The sequence below is a fragment of the Macaca fascicularis genome, chromosome 7, assembly GCF_037993035.2.
Source record: "Macaca fascicularis isolate 582-1 chromosome 7, T2T-MFA8v1.1".
Classification (NCBI taxonomy): domain Eukaryota; kingdom Metazoa; phylum Chordata; class Mammalia; order Primates; family Cercopithecidae; genus Macaca; species Macaca fascicularis.
In genome coordinates this window covers 143,079,604-143,099,124 of record NC_088381.1, presented here as the reverse complement: position 1 = coordinate 143,099,124, position 19,521 = coordinate 143,079,604, and the positions used below count along the sequence as shown (strand labels likewise).

Below are 19,521 nucleotides of genomic sequence, written 5' to 3'. Positions count from 1 at the left end.
AGCATGTCCCTTTAAAATCTCCAGCACAGTTCTAGTACTTAGTGAGTTCTCAATGAGTAGTTACTGAATTGACTTCAGTTCATTTCAGAAAACTTACAGTGTCTCTCAGGCATCAGAGGGTACAATACCATTCAGTGTGGCTTATGGTCTCAGGAACCCCAGTGCTTCAGTGGTACTGTGTATCCCAGAACTTCTGATTTCATGCAGGCAGTTGTAAATTTTATAACTAGGTGAATTCCAGGGGATTGGGGCTGAACAGTTTTCTGGGGCTGTTTGGGTCTTTTCCTTTCTCCTACTTGATGATTTAAGATTAGTATGCCTCTTTGATCCAGCTGAATCAGATCAACTCTTCTGACATGAACTCTATTATAAGAAGCATCCCTGAGATTTGAACTCTTACTGTAAAGTTTTTTTTTTTTTCTTCAACTGTTGTAACTCTTTTAAGGGCTTAGTGGGAATAGCTCTGTAACATTGTACTCCTACTGAAATAGGCCATACATTGATCAAAATGTTTGAATTAAAGTGGAATATTAGATAAAACTTATGTTCTTTTCAGTACTTAGATTTATATTAAGTAAATCTAAGCTTAGCACATACCCAGTAATCCTAATTCATCATGGCCTTCCCTCAAAATTTGACAGGGCAACCTTTTCAGATGTGGAAATACACATTTTCAGCCGAAGTTCTTGGCCACTATCTCTTGATTTATATGCCACTCAATTTCACACTGTTTTGATTTTTGAGTTTTATTTCCCAATTCAATAAGCCTGTGTGTTTTCCCTTCTGTTCTGTTCCTCTGTAGTACCAGTTGCAGTATCTTGTGTCCTCGCCTGCTCAGAGATGTTTGCCAGCAGCATGTTCTTGTTGCTTTCCGGCACCCCACACAGATAGAGGCTTTGTCTGGAATGTTTGTGATTTTAGCCAGAGCCAAGAATTTTCTGCAACTGAGCAGGGGGAGGAGTTGTGGCTGTTTCCCTCTATTGAGAGGGTAGGGGTTCTGGAGAGGGAGGGCGGGTGGGTGGGTGGGTAATTTCCCGGAATTTTAAGTATTCCACACAATGAATCCTTTGATTTCTTTCTCAGGAACAGGGCGGATACCTGACCAACTCGTGATCCTAGACATGAAGCATGGAGTGGAGGCGAAAAATTACGAAGAGGTATGTCCTGCTGTAACAGCCAGAGGAGGCAGCAGTGTGCTATGCTGTGAGGTTTCTGTGACCTCGGCAGGCCAACAGGCTGTGCTTTGCCCAAAAGGCTGTGGTTTCTTAGCAGTCTTGTGACAGCCAGCCATGAACAAAAAGTTGTATTAACAGCCTTGGCCGGGCGTGGTGGCTCACTCCTGTAATCCCAGCACTTTGGGAGGCCGAGGCTGGTGGATCACCTGAGGTCAGGAGTTCGAGACCAGCCTGGTCAACATGGTGAAACCCCATCTCTACTAAAAATAAAAAATAGCCAGGCATGTTGGCGTGCGTCTGTAATCCCAGTTAGTGTACTCAGGAGAATTGTTGGAACCCGGGAGGCAGAGGCTGCAGTGAGTCGAGATCGCGCCACTGCACTCCAGCCTGGGCAACAGGGCAAGGCTCCATCTCAAAAAAAAAAACAGCCTTGAAGACTAATTCTGGCTGTGCTGTCAGCCAAAGGACTGAACTAACTGTCCCACAGAAATGTGGGTTTGATAAAACACTGAAGCATATGGCATTAGTTCTCTTGAGGCAGAAACCGTGTGTGTGTGTGTGTTGTATAGAGACAGATATTTTACATTTTTAAAGCTGGAATTCAGTTATTTGTAAATGCCCAAGGTTAAGAAAAGTGATTTGTTTTTAATTCCTAAGACTTTTTCCCCAAGACCAACAGTTGTATATATCTATATATATATATATCTAGGGCATGCATTCAGTGCTGTTTAGTCTTGAACAACTGTTTTGTCTTTGGGAAATAACAATAGTCAAATATAGTTTTGAGTTAAAATAATTTCAGACTTTTAAGGAAGAGGGCAGGATGGAGGAAGAAGCTACAAGAGACTAGGAATGTTGATAATAGAAATTTGATGCTGATAGGAAGTATTCATTATAGAGTAATAAAAACTGACATTTATTTGGGTGACAGGGAGATGGAGGTGTGCACAGAATGAGGAGAAGGGCAACAGCCTTTTTCATCTCTGCGAGACTTTGGGGGCAGCACAAAAGGGTTCTTCAAACAAAGCACACCTTTGAAAAACCACAAGAACTATTTAAGACTAGATAATTGATCTTTACAGAAAGATAAGAGTATTTTTACCCAGCAAAACAGTACGTAAGGGCATGAGGGAGGAGTGGGGTACAGGAAATAGAATGGGCTTTTGAAGAATGCAAACTAAGTAAATGAAGGAAAACTGGTTTAAGTGATTTAGGAAAATTGTCTAGGAATAGTGGAACAGAAGTTGCTCTCTCTTTGGACAGGACTTGGGAAGGGAAATATCCTAAAATGGAAGAAGATTGGAAATGACTGGTTAATTCTGCAACAGGAAGTAGTACAACAATTGCAGCTCTTTCCTTGTTCAAATCCTCAATTGAATGAAACTGGGTAGCGTTCTTTAGAGGCAGTAAGTAGGAGCAAGTGATATAGTTGTGAATGGGAGACAGTTTCCAGTAGAGACTTTTCAATTGCTTCAATTCTGTTTCCAGGCTAGTTTAATTTAAATAAATAAAACAAGAAAACCTCTTTATTTGATGAATTTAAGAGTAAGTTGAAAAATTTTTTTAAACCTTCATGATTCAGAAGAATCTTAATTATATGTAAATAAGATTATTTTAAAGTGCTTTTGTAAGATATAAAACACAAGGGAAGATGTCATTATTATGAGGTGGAAGAATAGGTGAAATGATTTCTAGTTTGTGGTTACTGCTTCTGTTCCCGAACTGTGGACCATTCTCAGTTGAATTTGTACTCTGTGGAATTTTACCTATTGTAATTTTTTTCTCCAACATGTTGGCTGTCATTAAGGGTATGTATGTATTTATTTATTTATTTATTTATTCATTGAGATGGAGTCTTGCTCTGTTGCCCAGGCTGGAGTGCAGTGGCGGGATCTCGGCTCACCGCAAGCTCTGCCTCCCGGGTTCACGCCATTCTGCCTCATCCTCCCAAATAGCTGGGACTACAGGCGCCCGCCACCACACCCAGCTAATTTTTTGTATTTTTAGTAAAGACAGGGTTTCACCACGTTAGCCAGGATGGTCTCGATCTCCTGACCTCATGATCCGCCTGTCTCAGCCTCCCAAAGTGCTGGCGGATTACAGGCATGAGCCACCCTGCCCAACCCAAGGGTATTTATTAAATAACAACACATCAATGCCCTATTAGACAGTAGATGTAACTAGTTCTCCTCAAAAACAGATGACATTATTGTGGGTTTAAATAAAGAATGCTTTGGACACAACTTAGTTGTCGTATAGCATTTTAGAACCCCTATACCTCCTGGAATTTCCATCATCCTTGGACTTCATAAACATTAGGAAAGGGGCTTTACCTTTCCTGACCTTTTGCTTAACCCAAGAGGGGAATCCCAACCCAAAGGAAACCACGGTGCTTCCTTTGCCTGCTTCCTGCTTCAGATGTCTGACATGTCCTAAGCCTTTTTTTATGCATGTAGTTACAACACAGCTCCAAGGTTCTACTTCTTAACCAAGAAACTCCTCCCCACTACTTTAACATGTGTCCCCACTCTCCTACCCCTCACCCCTGCCCCCCAGCAGCAGACCAAATTGATGTAGAGGAGGAATGGCTATGACACAGTCCAAAGACCAGCCATTTCTTCAGTCTGCAGCAAGGCTCCCTTGAACTTTGCTTACAAATGGCTGTTAGCTGGCAGGGTACGGTGGCTCACACCTATAATCCCAGTACTTTGGGAGGCCAAGTTGGGTAGATCACTTGAGGTCAGGAGTTGGAGACCAGCCTGGCCAACTTGGCGAAAACCCCATCTCTACTAAAAATACAAAAATTAGCTGGGCATGGTGGCGGGCACCTGTAGTCCCAGCTACTTGGGAGGCTGAAGCAAGAGAATCACTTGAACGATTTAATTTCAGGCCCTTGAGATAATGGAGAGGCTTTACCTCCAGAGGATTTGGAACCTTTGGCATCAGTATTAAGATTTGGTAATGTGGCACACTTCTTTAATTTTCTTCATGTCCAACATGTCTCTCCCTCATATTTGTGGACTCATAATTCTGAAATCCCATGTGGTCCTGTAAGATTGGATAGTAATTGTACCACACTACCTACCTAAATTGTTATTAGTTAATCCATGTGAAATTGCTATGTAACACAATACAAATGTAAGATGATACTATTTGGAAGACAGTGTTTGTCATACTGTGAAGAAGCATTAAGTCTTGTTGTTTGATTCTTTAATGAGAAAGAATGCCTCTGTCCTCAGAAAAAAAGCGCTTTTGATTTTGAGTTCCTGTATTGTATTTTATGAACCTCTGACCACTGTCTTGCTTTTGCCCTTCAGAGGGTGTATCTTTGTAGATTCAGGATGTGAACCGAGCCACTTCTTTTTAGCTTGTGATTTGTGAATTAGAACAGTTGTTTGTAGGGACTTACTGTCTGAATGTGCAGTTGGGAGAATGCAGGCAATTACTGTCCAACAAAGAAGGAGCTATCTGACGCATCTTCTAACTCCTGGGCTATCTGTGTGTCCCATGAGTAAAATACCGTTTTGCCTAGCAGTTCTGTTTGTCTGTCATTGGCTATCAACAGATACACCAAAAACACACCTGCCCTGGTTGGAGCAACAGCTGTCCAAAAGTTCTGTTTATCTGAGTGCTCTCAGGAAGGAGGAACTCTGATTCCATGTACTAGATCCAAAATCCTTTTTTTTTTTTTTTTTTTGAGAGAGTCTCACTATATCGTCTAGGCTGTAGTGCAGTGCAGTGGCGTGATCTTAGCTCACTGCAACCTCTGCCACCTGGGTTCAAACGATTCTTCTGCCTCAGCCTCCTAAGTAGCTGGGATTACAAATGTGCACCACCACACCCAGCTAATTTTTGTATTTTTAGTAGAGACAAGATTTCACCATGTTGGCCAGGCTGGTCTCGAACTCCTGATCTCAAGTGATCCAGCCACCTCAGCCTCCCAAAGTGCTGGGATTACAGGCATGAGCCAATGTACCAGCCCAGTTATGTTTATCTTGCTTGTGTTAGAGTAGATGGTCTTCACATTTATTGCTGTGTTCCTGGAGTTGGTAGGGGCTGTGGTGGGAGGCGTGGAGGCAGCAAACTACTTTGACTGAATTTGTCTTGTCACAAGAAGCTTCTGTCTTGGATCTTGATGCTCCACCAAGGAAAAGAATTTAGAGATTCCCTAGAGGTTAGATTAACACCTCTGTTTTAAGAAGCAGTTTTTTCAGAAAGTTAATACCGTTTCTTGGTACAGTTACTTATAACTCTGTAAACTCTTTAGATTCAAATCTTCATTATAATGGAAGATTTGGATATGGTTTTAGAAGAGTTTAATTTTACCAGTATTTTGGAGGTGTTATACAGGAAAAGGCTTTGTAACTTGTAGCTTTTCCAAATGGTACCTACCATGACCAGTAAGAATGATGTTAACAGGCCGGGCGCGGTGGCTCAAGCCTGTAATCTCAGCACTTTGGGAGGCCGAGACGGGCGGATCACGAGGTCAGGAGTTCGAGACCATCCTGGCTAACACGGTGAAACCCCGTCTCTACTAAAAAATACAAAAAACTAGCCGGGCGAGGTGGTGGGCGCCTGTAGTCCCGGCTACTCGGGAGGCTGAGGCAGGAGAATGGCGTAAAAACCCGGGAGGCGGAGCTTGCAGTGAGCTGAGATCCGGCCACTGCACTCCACCCTGGGCGACATAGCGAGACTCCGTCTCAAAAAAAAAAAAAAAAAAAAAAAAAAAATGTTCATAGATATGGTGGTAGAGAAGGCTTTCTCCTAGGCGGCAGGCCTTATGAAAATAGATGCAGGCCAGGCACAGTGGCTCACACCTGTAATCCCAGCACTTTGGGAGGCTGAGGCAGGTGGATCACCTGAGGTCAGGAGTTCAAGACCAAGCTGGCCAAGATGGTGAAATCCTGTCTCTACTAAAAATACAAAAATTATCTGGGTGTGATGGAAGGCACCTGTAATCTCAGCTACTCGGGAGGCTGAGGCAGGAGAATTGTTTGAACTTGGGACGTGGAGGTTGCAGTGAGCCAAGATCATGCCACTGCACTCCAGCATGGCTGACAATGCAAGACTCCATCTCAAAAAAAGGAAAAAGAAAAAAATAAGAAAAAAAATAAATGCAGAGTGCTTTTAGTATACAAGAAACACTTGCTTCAGGGGACCAGCAGCACTTAGCTACTTTGAGAAAGTTGCCTTCTTTGAAGAAGGCATAGAGTGGGCAGAACAGATCAATTACAAGTGTTTACTATGTATCAGGTCTTTAAGACTATATAAACTATAAATCATTTTAATTTCCTTGAGTTCAGGGGCCAAACTAGTGTGAAGGGATAGGATAAAAATAAAACAATTTGTGAATATGACAATATATGATTGAGTGTTAACTGTGTGACACAGTAAGTGTTGTAGAGCTTCAGGGAAGAGAGAGCATGGACAGGAGTGGTTGAAGGAAGCTTTCAAGGAGGCTTGAAAGATAGGTCAGATTTGGGTACAGAGAGCATAAATGCTTTTGGAAGTCAAGGATTCTGTTCTCGAATTTTACAGCAGAGTTTGGCAGTTTAAATGCTGTGATGACCCTGAGTAGGGAGTTAAGAGACCATGGTACTGTTAATTTTGGTTGGGCACCCAAAGGGCTGAGTAACTTTATGGACTCTTTAGTTTCCTCATTTGAAAAATGAGGGACTCACTGCAAAATGAAGTACCTTGAAGTTATAACATCCTTTGATTATTTAACAACTACATGCAGCCTGCCAGGGGAATGTCAGCCCCTACTGGAGAACCTGTGGTGCACATTGTCTTACAGACTTGGCAAAACATACCTCATGCTTCCAGTGATGAAGGAAAGTAGAATAGAATACCAGCCTGCCTTCATGAAACATGTATAATTTGGCATTCTTACAGATACTTTCAACAGTTTAATCAACTGTTTACAAGAGCAGAACAACAGAAAGTGGGAATTTTGATACTGAGGATTTCTTTTTTAGCTTTTTGTACAGTGATATAAAGTCTCAGTGCTATTTATTAGACGCTTAGTCCTGAGCAAGTAAAGAGCGTCTTCTTGAGAATACTTACATGATTCGTTTTAAAATTTTACTCTGTGGCCCTGCAAAAATAATAGCAATGGGAAACCCAGGAAGTTTATTAGTCAAACTTTATTAGTCAAGCAAATAGGACAACCTATATAGATCCTTGTGACGTAATATAGCTTGTTCATTTTCACCTTTGATTCAGGAAAAGCTTAGTATAGTCATCTGGTTTTCTTTATTACATTTCTGGTACTTACAGAATAAACTCACATAGACTTGGATTCTAATGCCAACTCACCAAGCTGTGATACTTTGGGCAAGTATATTTAATACCTCTGAGACTTAGTTTCCTCATCTGTAAAACTTAAGGATAAAAATATTCACCTTGTAGGGTTACGAGGATTAAATGAGATTACAAAATATACCACATTGTGAGCATATATGAATGACCCTGATTCATTATTCTACCTTTTTCATCCCCTTCCCCAATTTAGTCTCAGCCTAACTTTTGAGCCTGTCATTTGCTGTTATCCCCTTATCCCCTACCCTCCCCAAGCACAAGTGTGTGGCAGTTATGTGGGTACATGCACACATATCCTATAGTCTAGTTTCTAGCACACCAGACTACTTAAGTCTAGACTATTCATAGTTGCCAAACATGCCTGCACTTTACTCCCTCTGTGTTTTGGTTTACAGGTTCCCCTCAGCCTTGAATGCCCTCTTAGAAGTCCTGCCCAACTTGGGAGACCCAGCTCACGCACTTGCTGTTAAGCTTCACTTTGTCCTCCCGACTAGAACTCTGTTTTTAATGTGTGTCTTTGTTATAGAAGTTACTACATAAAGCCGTATGTTATGGTTATGACTTACTATGTAAGCTGTGAGAGCTTAAGATCGTAACTTACCTTGGTACCTTGCACATAATAAGAACTCAGAGCCGGGCGCAGTGGCTCACACCTGTAATCCCAGCACTTTGGGAGGCCAAGGCGAGCAGATCACAAGGTCAGGAGATCGAGACCATCCTGGCTAACACAGTAAAACCCAGTCTCTACTAAAAATACAAAAATTAGCCAGGCGTGGTGGCGGGCGCCTATAGTCCCAGCTGCTCAGGAGGCTGAGGCAGGAGAATGGCGTGAACCCTGGAGGCTGAGCTTGCGGTGAGCCGAGATCACGCCGCTACACGCCAGGCTGGGGGAAAGTGCGAGACTCCGTCTCAAAAAAAAAAAAAAAAGAACTCAGAAAAAACGTTAAGGTCTTAAAATGTTTAAAAAAACAAGAAACTTTTTACATTTGTTTTAAGCTGGTAATAAAAGTTTATTGTTATATATTCTTGTAGTAAAGTTTTTTTTCTTTATTATTACTACTACTTTGTAATAGAGATGGGGTCTTGCTGTGTTGCCCAGCTTGGTCTCAAGCAATCCACCTGCCTTGGCTTCCCAAAGTGTTGGTATTACTGGCATGAGACACTGCGCCCAGCCTGCAATGAAGTTGTGTGTGTGTTTTTTTTTTTTTTTTTTTTTTTTTTAAACACTACTACTACTTCTTCATTTATTTATTTATTTATTTATTTATTTTGAGACACAGTCCACCCAGCCCAGGCTGGAGTGCAGTGGTGCCATCTCGGCTCACTGCAACCTCTGCCTCCCAGGTTCGAAGGATTCTCATGCCTCAGCCTCCTGAGTAGCTGGGACTGCAGGTGTGTGCCACCACACCCAACTAATTTTTGTGTTTTTAGTAGAGACAGGGTTTCACCATGTTGGCCAGGCTGGTCTCAAACTCCTGTCCTCAAGTGATCCACCTGCCTCAGCCTCCCAAAGTGCTGAGATTACAGGCGTGAGCCACCACACCTGGCTAATTTTTTTCTTTTGGAAAAATAAACAGGCCAGGTGCGGTGGCTCACTCCTGTAATCCCAGCACTTTGGGAGACTGAAGCAGGAGGATCACAAGGTCAGGAGTTTGAGACCAGCCTGACCAACATGGTGAAACCCTGTCTCTACTAAAAATACAAAAATTAGCTGGATGTGGTGGCGCACGCCTGTAATCCCAGCTGCTTGGGAGGCTGAGGCAGGAAAATCTGTGTGACAGAGCAAGACTCCCATCTCAAAAATAAAATAAAATAAAAATAAAATAAACAACAGAAATTATTTCTCATAGTTCTGGATTCAAGGAAGTTCAAGATCAGGGTACCAGTGTGGTCAGGTTCTGGTGAGTGCCCTCTTCTGAGTGCATACTGCCTTCTCACTGTGTTCTCACATGGAGGAAGGTGGAATTGCTTTCCTTAATAGCATTTAATTGTTAAGTCTGTCAGATTTTGGTGGTTTGAAAAGATTTTTGTTCTTTGATTTCCTCCAAATATTATTTTGATTTCTAGGTTTAGATTCAACGTAGAAATATATCCATGATTGTTGTTATTTACTATTGAGTATCCATGGTGTACTAGGTGTTTGGAATGGCAAGTTAGATTTCAGTATTGTTTTAGTCTCTTGAGATTTCTTTAAGCTTTCTAGATTTTAAATTAGTATCATGAGTGAAGGTAATTATTAGGCAAAAATGGCTTTTAGGAACTGAGACCAAAATGAGACCTTCATCACACTAATGAAGGTCTGAAAATAATTTCCTGGATGAAAGAGGGGATTCAATAGAGATTTATTTATTTATTTATTTATTTATTTATTTATTTATTTATTTATTTTGAGTCGGAGTCTCAGTCTGTCTCCCAGGATGGAGTATAGTGGCATGATCTCAGCTCATTGCAGCTTTGACCTTCCAGGCTCAAGTGATCCTCCTGCCTCAGCCTCTCAAAGTATTGGGATTACAGGTGTGAGCCACTATGCTTGGCCTCAGCAGAGATTTTGTGGAGGAAATAAAATCAGCTTTGAAGATAGGAATTTGACTGTTTGTTTATGAATAGAGGTATAGAGTCTGGAGTAGCACCTGTACTAGAAAAGGGGTTGGGGATTGAATGATTAACTAAACAATGTAGAATACTAGCAATGTGGAATGCTATGCAGCAGTTAAGAAGAATAAGGTAAATTTATAAGCACTGCCATTTTTGGAAATATCTTATTAAATGGAAAAAAGCTGTAGAACAATATGTGTAGTATGATGCCATTTATAAATATATTTTAAGTTATATTTTTGTGTACATTTACATATAAAAGCATAGTGTCTCAGACAAAAAGGTGTGGAAAGATAATACATCGAGTTTATAAGCATCGTTACCTCTGGAAAGCAATGTGGGATTTGAGGAACCATGAAGGTAGACTTTTGGTTCATATTCTCTTTGCTTCTGGATAGTTTAAATTTTTAGCAGAAGACTATATTTATGTGTTGGTTGTACAACTAAAAAATAAATTTTATTACTGTAAAGGGATTGAGAACAGCTTATGGGGGGCTGTAATCTACAAAAGCCATCTTAGTACCAGGTTTAATTCCATCATTGTTTTTTGGGTTTTAAGTCTCTGGACTATTGTCCTTTAACCAAAAAAAAAAAAAAAAAGAAAGAAAGAAAGCAGGGGCTGGGGGATTCAACAGGCTTTAGTGTAATTTTTTTTTTAATATCATTTTCAGCTGGCAGAGGCACAGCCGTAGTTTCACTTCCAGTTTCTTTTGCAAGTTTCTATTTAGGGAACTTTAAATAATTTATCTCTAAGAAGTATCATGCCATTTCCTTTATACTGTCTCATTTAGGAAGCTCAGAGTGGGGAAGTATAGAGCAGGAGGGAAGATGTTAGACTAAGGTTCAGCTTGTATAGCTCCTCTTATTTTTCTTGGGGAATGTTTTTTTGTTCTGCAGCTCTATATGAGATCAATGAATAGATATACATTCTGGGTTAATGACAAAACCTGGCATTTGGCCATTCACTTAAGAAAGTTAGCTCTGTGCATTAACTGTTGGTTAAATCTTACACCCAGAAGCTGTTCTGCAGTTACCAGTCACACCGTTAACTCTAGCCAACATTTTATAAATGCAAGAAAATGTGCATCTGGTGAGAGAAAACGTAGGTGTATCATCGCGTCTATCACCATATTTTTATGAACCTTAAATATAAACTCAATTTTTACATCCCAATCTTAACAGCAGTTTGTTTTATTTTAAATAACTTTTGTTCATCACACATTTAGTGAAAAATGTAATAAGAAAATGTAAAATAAATTCCTCCTATTCATCCCTTGTTAACTGCTGTTAACATTTCACAAAGAGAAAGAACAAGGACAATGAATTGAACAAAGGAGAGGAAAAAAAGTGGGCCATAGGGAATGTAAATAAATAGGGAGTAAAGAAGCAGATATAGAAACAGAATTATTAGGTGTAACCAGATGTGGTGGCTCACACCTGTAATCCCAGTACTTTGGGAGATCAAGGCGGGTGGATCACTTGAGGTCAGGAGTTCGAGACCAGCCTGGCCAACGTGGTGAAATCTCATCTCTGCTGAACATATAAAAATTAGCCAGGTGTGGTAGCGCACACCTGTAATCCCAGCTACTCAGGAGGCTGAGGTGGGAGAATTTTTTTGAACCTGTGAGGCAGAGGTTGCAGTGAGCCAAGATCACACCACTGTACTCCAGCCTGGGCAACAGAGTGAGACTCCATAAATAAATAAATTAATTAAATTAATAAAAAGAAAGAAAGATAGTTATTAAAGAATTCTCTACGTGGAAACTTTAAGAGCAACTGGTATGTAGAAGTTTTAAGATCTAGAAAGCTGGCCAGGCGTGACGGCTCACGCCTGTAATCTCAGCACTTTGGGAGGCCGAGGCAGGTGGATCACGAGGTCAAGAGATTAAGACCATCCTGGCCAACATGGTGAAACCCCACCTCTACTAAAAATACAAAAAATTAGCTGCGTGTGGTGGCGCATACCTGTAGTCCCAGCTACTTAGGAGGCTGAGGCAGGAGAATCACTTGAACCTGGGAGGCGGAGGTTGCAGTGAGCCAAAATCGTGCCATTGCACTCTAGCCTGGCAACAGAGCGAGACTCTATCTCAAAAAAAAAAAAAAAAAAAAAAAAAAAATCAGGAAAGCTCTGGTGGTGTATCCCATTTTAAAGCAAAGCATAATCTAAGATTGATAAGAAAAAAAACATAGAATAGTGCAATCTTTGGTGTGATAGATGCCTCTAGTTATTGGATACTCTTAAGAGTTTTCTTAGGGATCTAACTTGAGAACAGAAGACAGTTAATTTCTTTCTGACATCCTTCATTCCTCAGCATACAGGGAATTCCTTGGAGATTTCTTTTGATAACTGTGTCATTCTAAAAGAAAAAAAAATGCATAAAAAATTCAGTGCAGTTTTCTCACATCTGAGCTCTGATACTAAACCTTAAAAGTTGTTGTAGGATTTATATGAACAAACCAGAATTCTCTAATTGTGTATTTTGAAGTATTACTTTAATGCTCTAATAACACATGCTCACATTCATATGTACTGTCAAAGGTTTAATGAATTTAGTGGTTTTTCTTCTAAAACCAGGTTTGACCTAATATGACTCACATTTATTATATTAATAATGTTGTTTACTTCTTAGACATGAGTGGAAGGGCAAAGTAAAGTGCTTTACTAAAGTCAAAAATCAGCTGGGCATGGTGGTTCACACTTGTAGTCCCAACACTTTGGGAGGCTGAGGCAGACAGATTGCTTGAGCTTAGGAGTTGGAGACCAGCCTGGGCAACATGGCAAAACCCCATCTCTACAAAAAGTGCAAAAATTAGCTGGGTGTGGCGCTGCATGACTGTGGTCCCAGCTACTCGGGATGCTGAGGCAAGAGGATTGCTTGAGCCCAGGAGGTCGAGCCTGCAGTGAGCCAAGACTATGCCACTGCACTGCAGTCTGGGCAACAGAGTAAGACTCTGTCTCAAAAAAAAAAGTAAAAATCTTGAGACAATAGTATATCTTGCTTTATAGCCTGCGGTTATTATATTACTTGTAAAGAGATTTTAGTCAAAATTAAAGTATAAAAAAAGGTCTGAAATGGAAAGATACAGTCTATAGGGAAAGAAACAAGCCCAAATTTTAAAATATGTTAGGATGATTGATAGGAGAGAATTTAAATCTGGTGAAACTTTAAAAAAGACTCTTCTGTTGCCTTCTTTATGTTCTTGACTGAAGCGATGTTTTCAGAGAGCTGAAAATATTCCATTCTTTTCCAGATTGCAAAAGTTGAGAAGCTCAAACCGTTAGAGGTAGAGCTGCGACGCCTAGAAGACCTTTCAGAATCTATTGTTAATGATTTTGCCTACATGAAGAAGAGAGAAGAGGAGATGCGTGATACCAACGGTGAGGGGGAAGGCGACTCTTACTTCTTAAGTGACCCATAAATGAGACAGTCTCCAAACTTTCAATTCTGGTGTATCCTTTTCTCAGTTTTGCCAAGGCGGGTATATGGAAGGGAAATTGCTTACTTCGCTGCTGTTGTTGCTAAAGGTAAATGAGCCTTGTTAGATTTTCAAGAGAGTAGAAATTGCTACTGTGATAGGCAGTTGACAGCATCCTCAATTAGTCTATACCCATATCAAATTGATAGCAGCAAGCTTTGTTATTTTCAACATTTATATATAGGATAATGAACTTTTTTTTTTTTTTTTTTTTTTTTGAGACGGAGTCTCACTCTGTGGCTCGGGCTGGAGTACGGTGGTGTGATCTTGGCTCACCGCAACCTCCGCCTCCTGGGTTCAAGCGATTCTCCTGCCTCAGCCTCCCAAGTAGCTGGGACTATAGGCGCGTGCCACCACGCCCGGCTAATTTTTCATATTTTTAGTAGAGACAGAGTTAGCCAGGATGGTCTCGATCCCCTGACTTCATGATCCACCTGCTTCAGCCTCCCAAAGTGCTGGGATTACAGGCATGAGCCACCACGCCCAGCCAGGATAATGAACTTAAAAAAAAAAATTATCTGAAATCCTACTATTAGACCTAGGGACAGAGTGAAGTTAATTAATTGCCTTTACATTGCTCCCCTGCCATTGTTTAGCCAGCTGAGGAGGCTCACTCATTATGTTTACAATGTTTTTGTTTTTTTTAGAGTCAACAAACACTCGGGTCCTATACTTCAGCATCTTTTCAATGTTCTGCCTCATTGGACTAGCCACCTGGCAGGTCTTCTACCTACGACGCTTCTTCAAGGCCAAGAAGTTGATTGAGTAATGAATGAGGCATATTCTCCTCCCACCTTGTACCTCAGCCAGCAGAACATCGCTGGGACGTGCCTGGCCTAAGGCATCCTACCAACAGCACCATCAAGGCATGTTGGAGCTTTCTTGCCAGAACTGATCTCTTTTGGTGTGGGAGGACGTGGGGTACCACCTACACCCAACAAATCAATGAGGGACTTTTTAATTTGGTAGGATTTTGACTGGTTTTGCAACAATAGGTCTATTATTAGAGTCACCTATGACAAAAAAATAGGGGTTACCTAGATAATGCCAAAGTCAGCATTTGTCCTGGGTTCCCTTGTGTGATCTGTTTGGAGTATGTTTTCTTTTCTCCCACTTGCTCAGCAGCTTGGGCTTCCATTCTGGTTCTTTTACCAAGATTTTTGTGTGACCATGTTGACTTCATTCGGATTGCCCTCTTTCAATTTCCTTGTGAAAACACCCTTAACTTTCTCTTTACCCTTAGCTGAAATGTTTACGTAGCTTCTGGTGATACCTTTTCATGATTTTATGTCTTAAAATGGTGATGGATGTGACACCTCATAAAAGTGAGCTTTGAACTGTAGATAACGCTTAAAGAAAATGTCATTTTAGACAATTAAAATATTTGTGCTTAACTGCTTGAACTTTTTTCGTGTGTGTATTTAATTATATGCAATATTATCACATGTGTAGATGCATGTGACCACCATCACAAGAGACATTCTGTCACATGAATCCCTTTTGCTGCCCTTTTACAGCCACAGTCACATCCCTTTCTTATACCCTCACCCCGACCTGTGGCTACCACTGTTCTGTCCTCCATCTCTGTAATTTTGTCATTTCAAGAATGTTGTGTGAACAGAATCATACAGAACGTAATCTTACGAGGTTGACTTTTTTTCATTCAGCATAATTCCCTTGAAATCCATCCAAGTTGTTGCATGTATCAATAGTTTCTTCCTTTTTTTCTTTTAAAAATTTTTATATATTTAGGGGGTATGTACAGATTTCTTACATGCATATGTTGCATCGTTGTGAAGTCTGGGCAGTTCCTTTTGATTGCTGAGTAGTATTCCATGGTATGGATGTACCACAGTTTGCTTAACCATTCACCCACTAAAGGACATAAGAGTTGTTTTCAGTTTTTTGCCCTTACTAATAAAGCTGCTATGAACATTCATGTACAGGTTTTTATGTGAACATACATTTTCATTTTCTGGGATAAATGCTCAAAAGGGCACTGTTGGGTTGTATGGTAAACACGTATATTTTTGTAAGAAACTACCCTACTCTTTTTCCAGAGTGGCTGTACCTTTTACATACAGCCACTCATACAATTCATACAGCAATGTATGATTGATACAGTTTCTTCACATCCTCACCAGCGTTTGGTATTACTACTATTTTTTATCTTAACCATTCACAGAGATGTGTGTAATGACACCACATGTGGTTTTAATTTGCATTTTCCAATGGCCAATCATGTTGAGTATCTTTTCATGTGCTGATTTGCCATCTATATATCCTCTTTGGTGAAATGTCTGTTCATGTCTTTTGTCTGTTTTCTATTTAGGTCATCTGTTCTTTTTACTATTGAGTTTTGAGAGTTTTTTTTTTTTTTTTTTAATATATCCTAGATAAAATTCCTCTGTTAGATACGTGGTTGCTTGAATTTTTAACATAACTTATACCAAGGAAAAATAAATAAAATTTCCAGCTCTTGCATGGCCAGTCACTTAATTCCTGTCCTTCAGTGTTCCATCTAGAGAATTAAGAGATACGATGTATAAAATAGACATCTAGGAGGGCCATTAAGAGAGTAAATACTTAAAAATACATGTTAAGAAAGCAAAGCCAATAATCACTGTAGGAGTATGAGGTGCCTAAGGGCCAAAACTAATGTAAATAAGAGAAAATGTGGATATAAATGACCATGTTTATAAAGTTATGAAAAATGTTGTGACTTGAAATCTTTCCCACATCTCCCAAGAAAGTAGGCAGGAATTTATCCTTTCTGTAATCTCTTTTTAACCCTGCTATTACAGGGCTTGTTTAATCACAGTTGCAAGAATTACACGTATCTCACAGTAAAGCAGCAGAATACTGGAATTGTTAGAGAACCCTGATGTGTTGACCTGGATAAAGTACAAAGGTGGAAGAGGGAATGAGTTATGTTGTTAAAATCTCAGGCTATTCTGTTAATGTTCCTGCTACTATGAACTCAAACCGTTTTTCCCCCCCTTTTGACTCTGTTTATCTTCCTCTCATGTGGCATAAAAGTAGCTCTGTCGTTAACTTGTACAACATTGCCATCTGCTGTTGAGAATTGGTAGGTACTGCTTCTGAGAACCTGGCTGCGGATCCTTAGCATAGGCAGCAAAGGTTGAGAAAGTCTATCTGTAGTATTACATATACTAAGTCACAGAGGATGCATCCAAGTAGAGAAAATAATATGTGGGTTAAGATCCATCCTGAAACTTTTTTTTGGGGGGGGGGGGGGGACGGAGTCTTGCTGCGATGCCCAGGCTGGAGTGCAATGGCGCTATCTTGGCTTGCTACAACCTTCACCTCCTGGGTTCAGGCAATTCTGCCTCAGCCTCCTGAGTAGCTGGGAATTCAGGCGCACACCACCACGCCTGGCTAATTTTTGTATTTTTAGTAGACAGAGTTTCACCATATTGGCCAGGCTGGTCTCAAACTCCTGACCTCAAGTGATCCGCCTACTTCAGCCTCCCAAAGTGCTGGGATTACACGCGTGAGCCACCATGCCCGGCCTCCATCTTTAAACTTTTAAATGTGAAATTCTGTTATGTACCATTAGCCTAACAAGATTTTCTTTCCTATTTCTGACTGGTGCCTTTCCCCTTTTTAGGAGCAATGAAAGCTACTCTGTTAGTTATGTTCTTCTGATGTGATAAAATGTCAAGAAGATAGGAGAAGAGAATATTTTATGTTGTTGATGCTTTTGTTCCCAAGTGTGACCCTAAACTTAAGCTTTGTAGGAGATGACATTCTTTCATGTCCCTTCCCTTTACTCATGCCTATCAACTGGGACATTTTGTGCTTTTGGTTTAAAAGTTAATTGATATTATACCTTGGTTTTATCCAAAAAGTAAAAGTATTTGCCTTTGACAAAAGACTGACACAAGAGCAAATAAGCTTTAAAATCAGGGGTGTTATGTGCTTTCCTCCATTTTTGAGCATATTATCCAAAATGGTCTGTATAAATGAGAATGATGCAGTTTAAGTAAGCCTTGTATACCATTGTCATGGAGCCCTGTCATAAAGCCATTTTTCGGTTTCTTTGGGAAAGAGGCATATGGGATTTATACAGATTCACTTGTAAATGTTGGATTGGGGATTTTTGTGTAAATTTTCTCAAATAAAGGCTAGCAGAAACCATTTTAGGTGTATGTTCTGTTACTCTTGAGTACTTCTATGTCTGGACTGGTGATAATTCTTCCATATTTCTCCATTTTAAATTACGGCAAATGATACCTGATGAATTAGAGAAAAAATATTGTTATTCTTCAGTTACTGCAGATCGATAGTTTATATGAGCTAGTAAAAGATTATATTTTTTGTATGTAATATATGTAAATTTTATACATATATATGTATATATAATTAAGAATCCTTAATTTTGCATCCTCAGACCAAATATGGTTCTGTAAGCTAGGCATTTTATTCTATCTTGTCTCTTTTGGAAACTGTTACTATTAGGTTCGCTCAAAAGTGATTGTGGTTTTTGCAATTAAAATTGCAACTACATAGAATCACTCCTACAGAAAGCCGTCTCCCTTGCCTTTCATTCCTAAAAGCCTAAAAGACCCCCCCCAATATATGACCCTTCAGGACTCACTTTTTAGGCCTGTCATATCCAATGCAAAACCCCACTCCAGGAGGTAAAGGCCTTTTCTCCTCTCCTTTCACTTACAGTTGAACATTTTTCACAAAGCTTTCCAAGAGCCAATATGAAGTGCTTTGCACACTGACTGGCTGGCCTCTTATTTATCCTCTTACCTCTGTTCTCCCTCACATAAATTTTATTATGAATCCATAGTCTGTAGTGTAGTGGTTCCCATTATTTGGGAATAATTTTTTTTTTCTTTTGAGACGGAGTTTCACTCTTGTTGCCCAGGCTGGAGTGCAATGGCGCCATTTTGGCTCACCGCAACCTCTGCCTCCTGGGTTCAAGCAATTCTGCCTCAGCCTCCTGAGTAGCTGGGATTACAGGCATGCACCACCATGCCCAGCTAATTTTGTATTTTTAGTAGAGATGGAGTTTCACCATGTTGGCCAGGCTGGTCTTAAACTCCCAACCTCGTGATCCACCCACCTCAGCCTCACAAAGTGCTGGGATTACAGGCATGAGCCACTGCACCCAGCCCAATACATGCTTTATAAATCATTTATTCAGTCTGTTGCAGTGGTGTCTCATATAATGTTGAGATGCATGTATAATTTTAAATTTTCTAGCATCACATTAAAGAAGTAAAAACAGGTAAAAATTTGCTGATTCTCCAGCCTCCAAGTAGCTGGGATTACAGGCACATGCCACCACACCCAGGTAATTTTTGTATTTTTAGTAGACAGGGTTTCACCATGTTGGCCAAGATGGTCTCGAACTCCTGACTTCGTGGTCTGTTCACCTCAGCCTTCCAGAATGCTGGGATTATAGGCATAAGCCACCGCGCACAGCCAAAAATTATTTTTAGTAGTATATTTACCCTAATATACCCAAAATATTATTTCAACATATAGTTAATATAAAAATGGTTAAGGAGATGTTTTGTATTCCATTTTTCATGTAAAATCTTGAAAATCCAGTGTGTATTTCAAGCTATACCACATCGATAGCTTAAAATTAGACTAGCCACAATTCAAGTGTTCAGTAGCTACATGTAGCTAGTGGCTACTGTGGCAGACAGTGAAGGGTATAAACTTGGGTTGGTCTTTGGTAGGTTCTTTCATCTTGACAGTAACTCTATGGCCCCTGGGAATTTGCCATTCACAAATTGGAAACTTCTGCAAAATAGCATTCTAACCATTCACTTGTTAGAGTAAAATGTGGAAATAGTTTGGTTTCAGCCAAAGGCGCTTTAAAATTTTACACCTTGGCCAGGTGCAGTGGCTCATGCCTGTAATCCCAACACTTTGGCAGGCCAATCACTTGAGGTCAGGAGTTCGAGAC

At 40.3% G+C, this 19,521-nt stretch overlaps 1 protein-coding gene across 1 annotated transcript in view; it reads left to right on the top strand.

Moving 5' to 3' along the window:
* The window catches only part of TMED10 (transmembrane p24 trafficking protein 10), a 44,708-nt gene extending 26,979 nt beyond the window's left edge, over positions 1-17,729 (top strand). Inside the window, exons 3-5 of the mRNA XM_005561812.5 lie at positions 1,084-1,157; positions 13,344-13,470; positions 14,216-17,729. Of these exons, the coding sequence (XP_005561869.1) occupies positions 1,084-1,157; positions 13,344-13,470; positions 14,216-14,337 (323 nt within the window). The 3' untranslated portion in view covers positions 14,338-17,729. The remainder of the gene's footprint in view (positions 1-1,083; positions 1,158-13,343; positions 13,471-14,215) is intronic.
* The last annotated feature ends 1,792 nt before the right edge of the window (positions 17,730-19,521 follow it).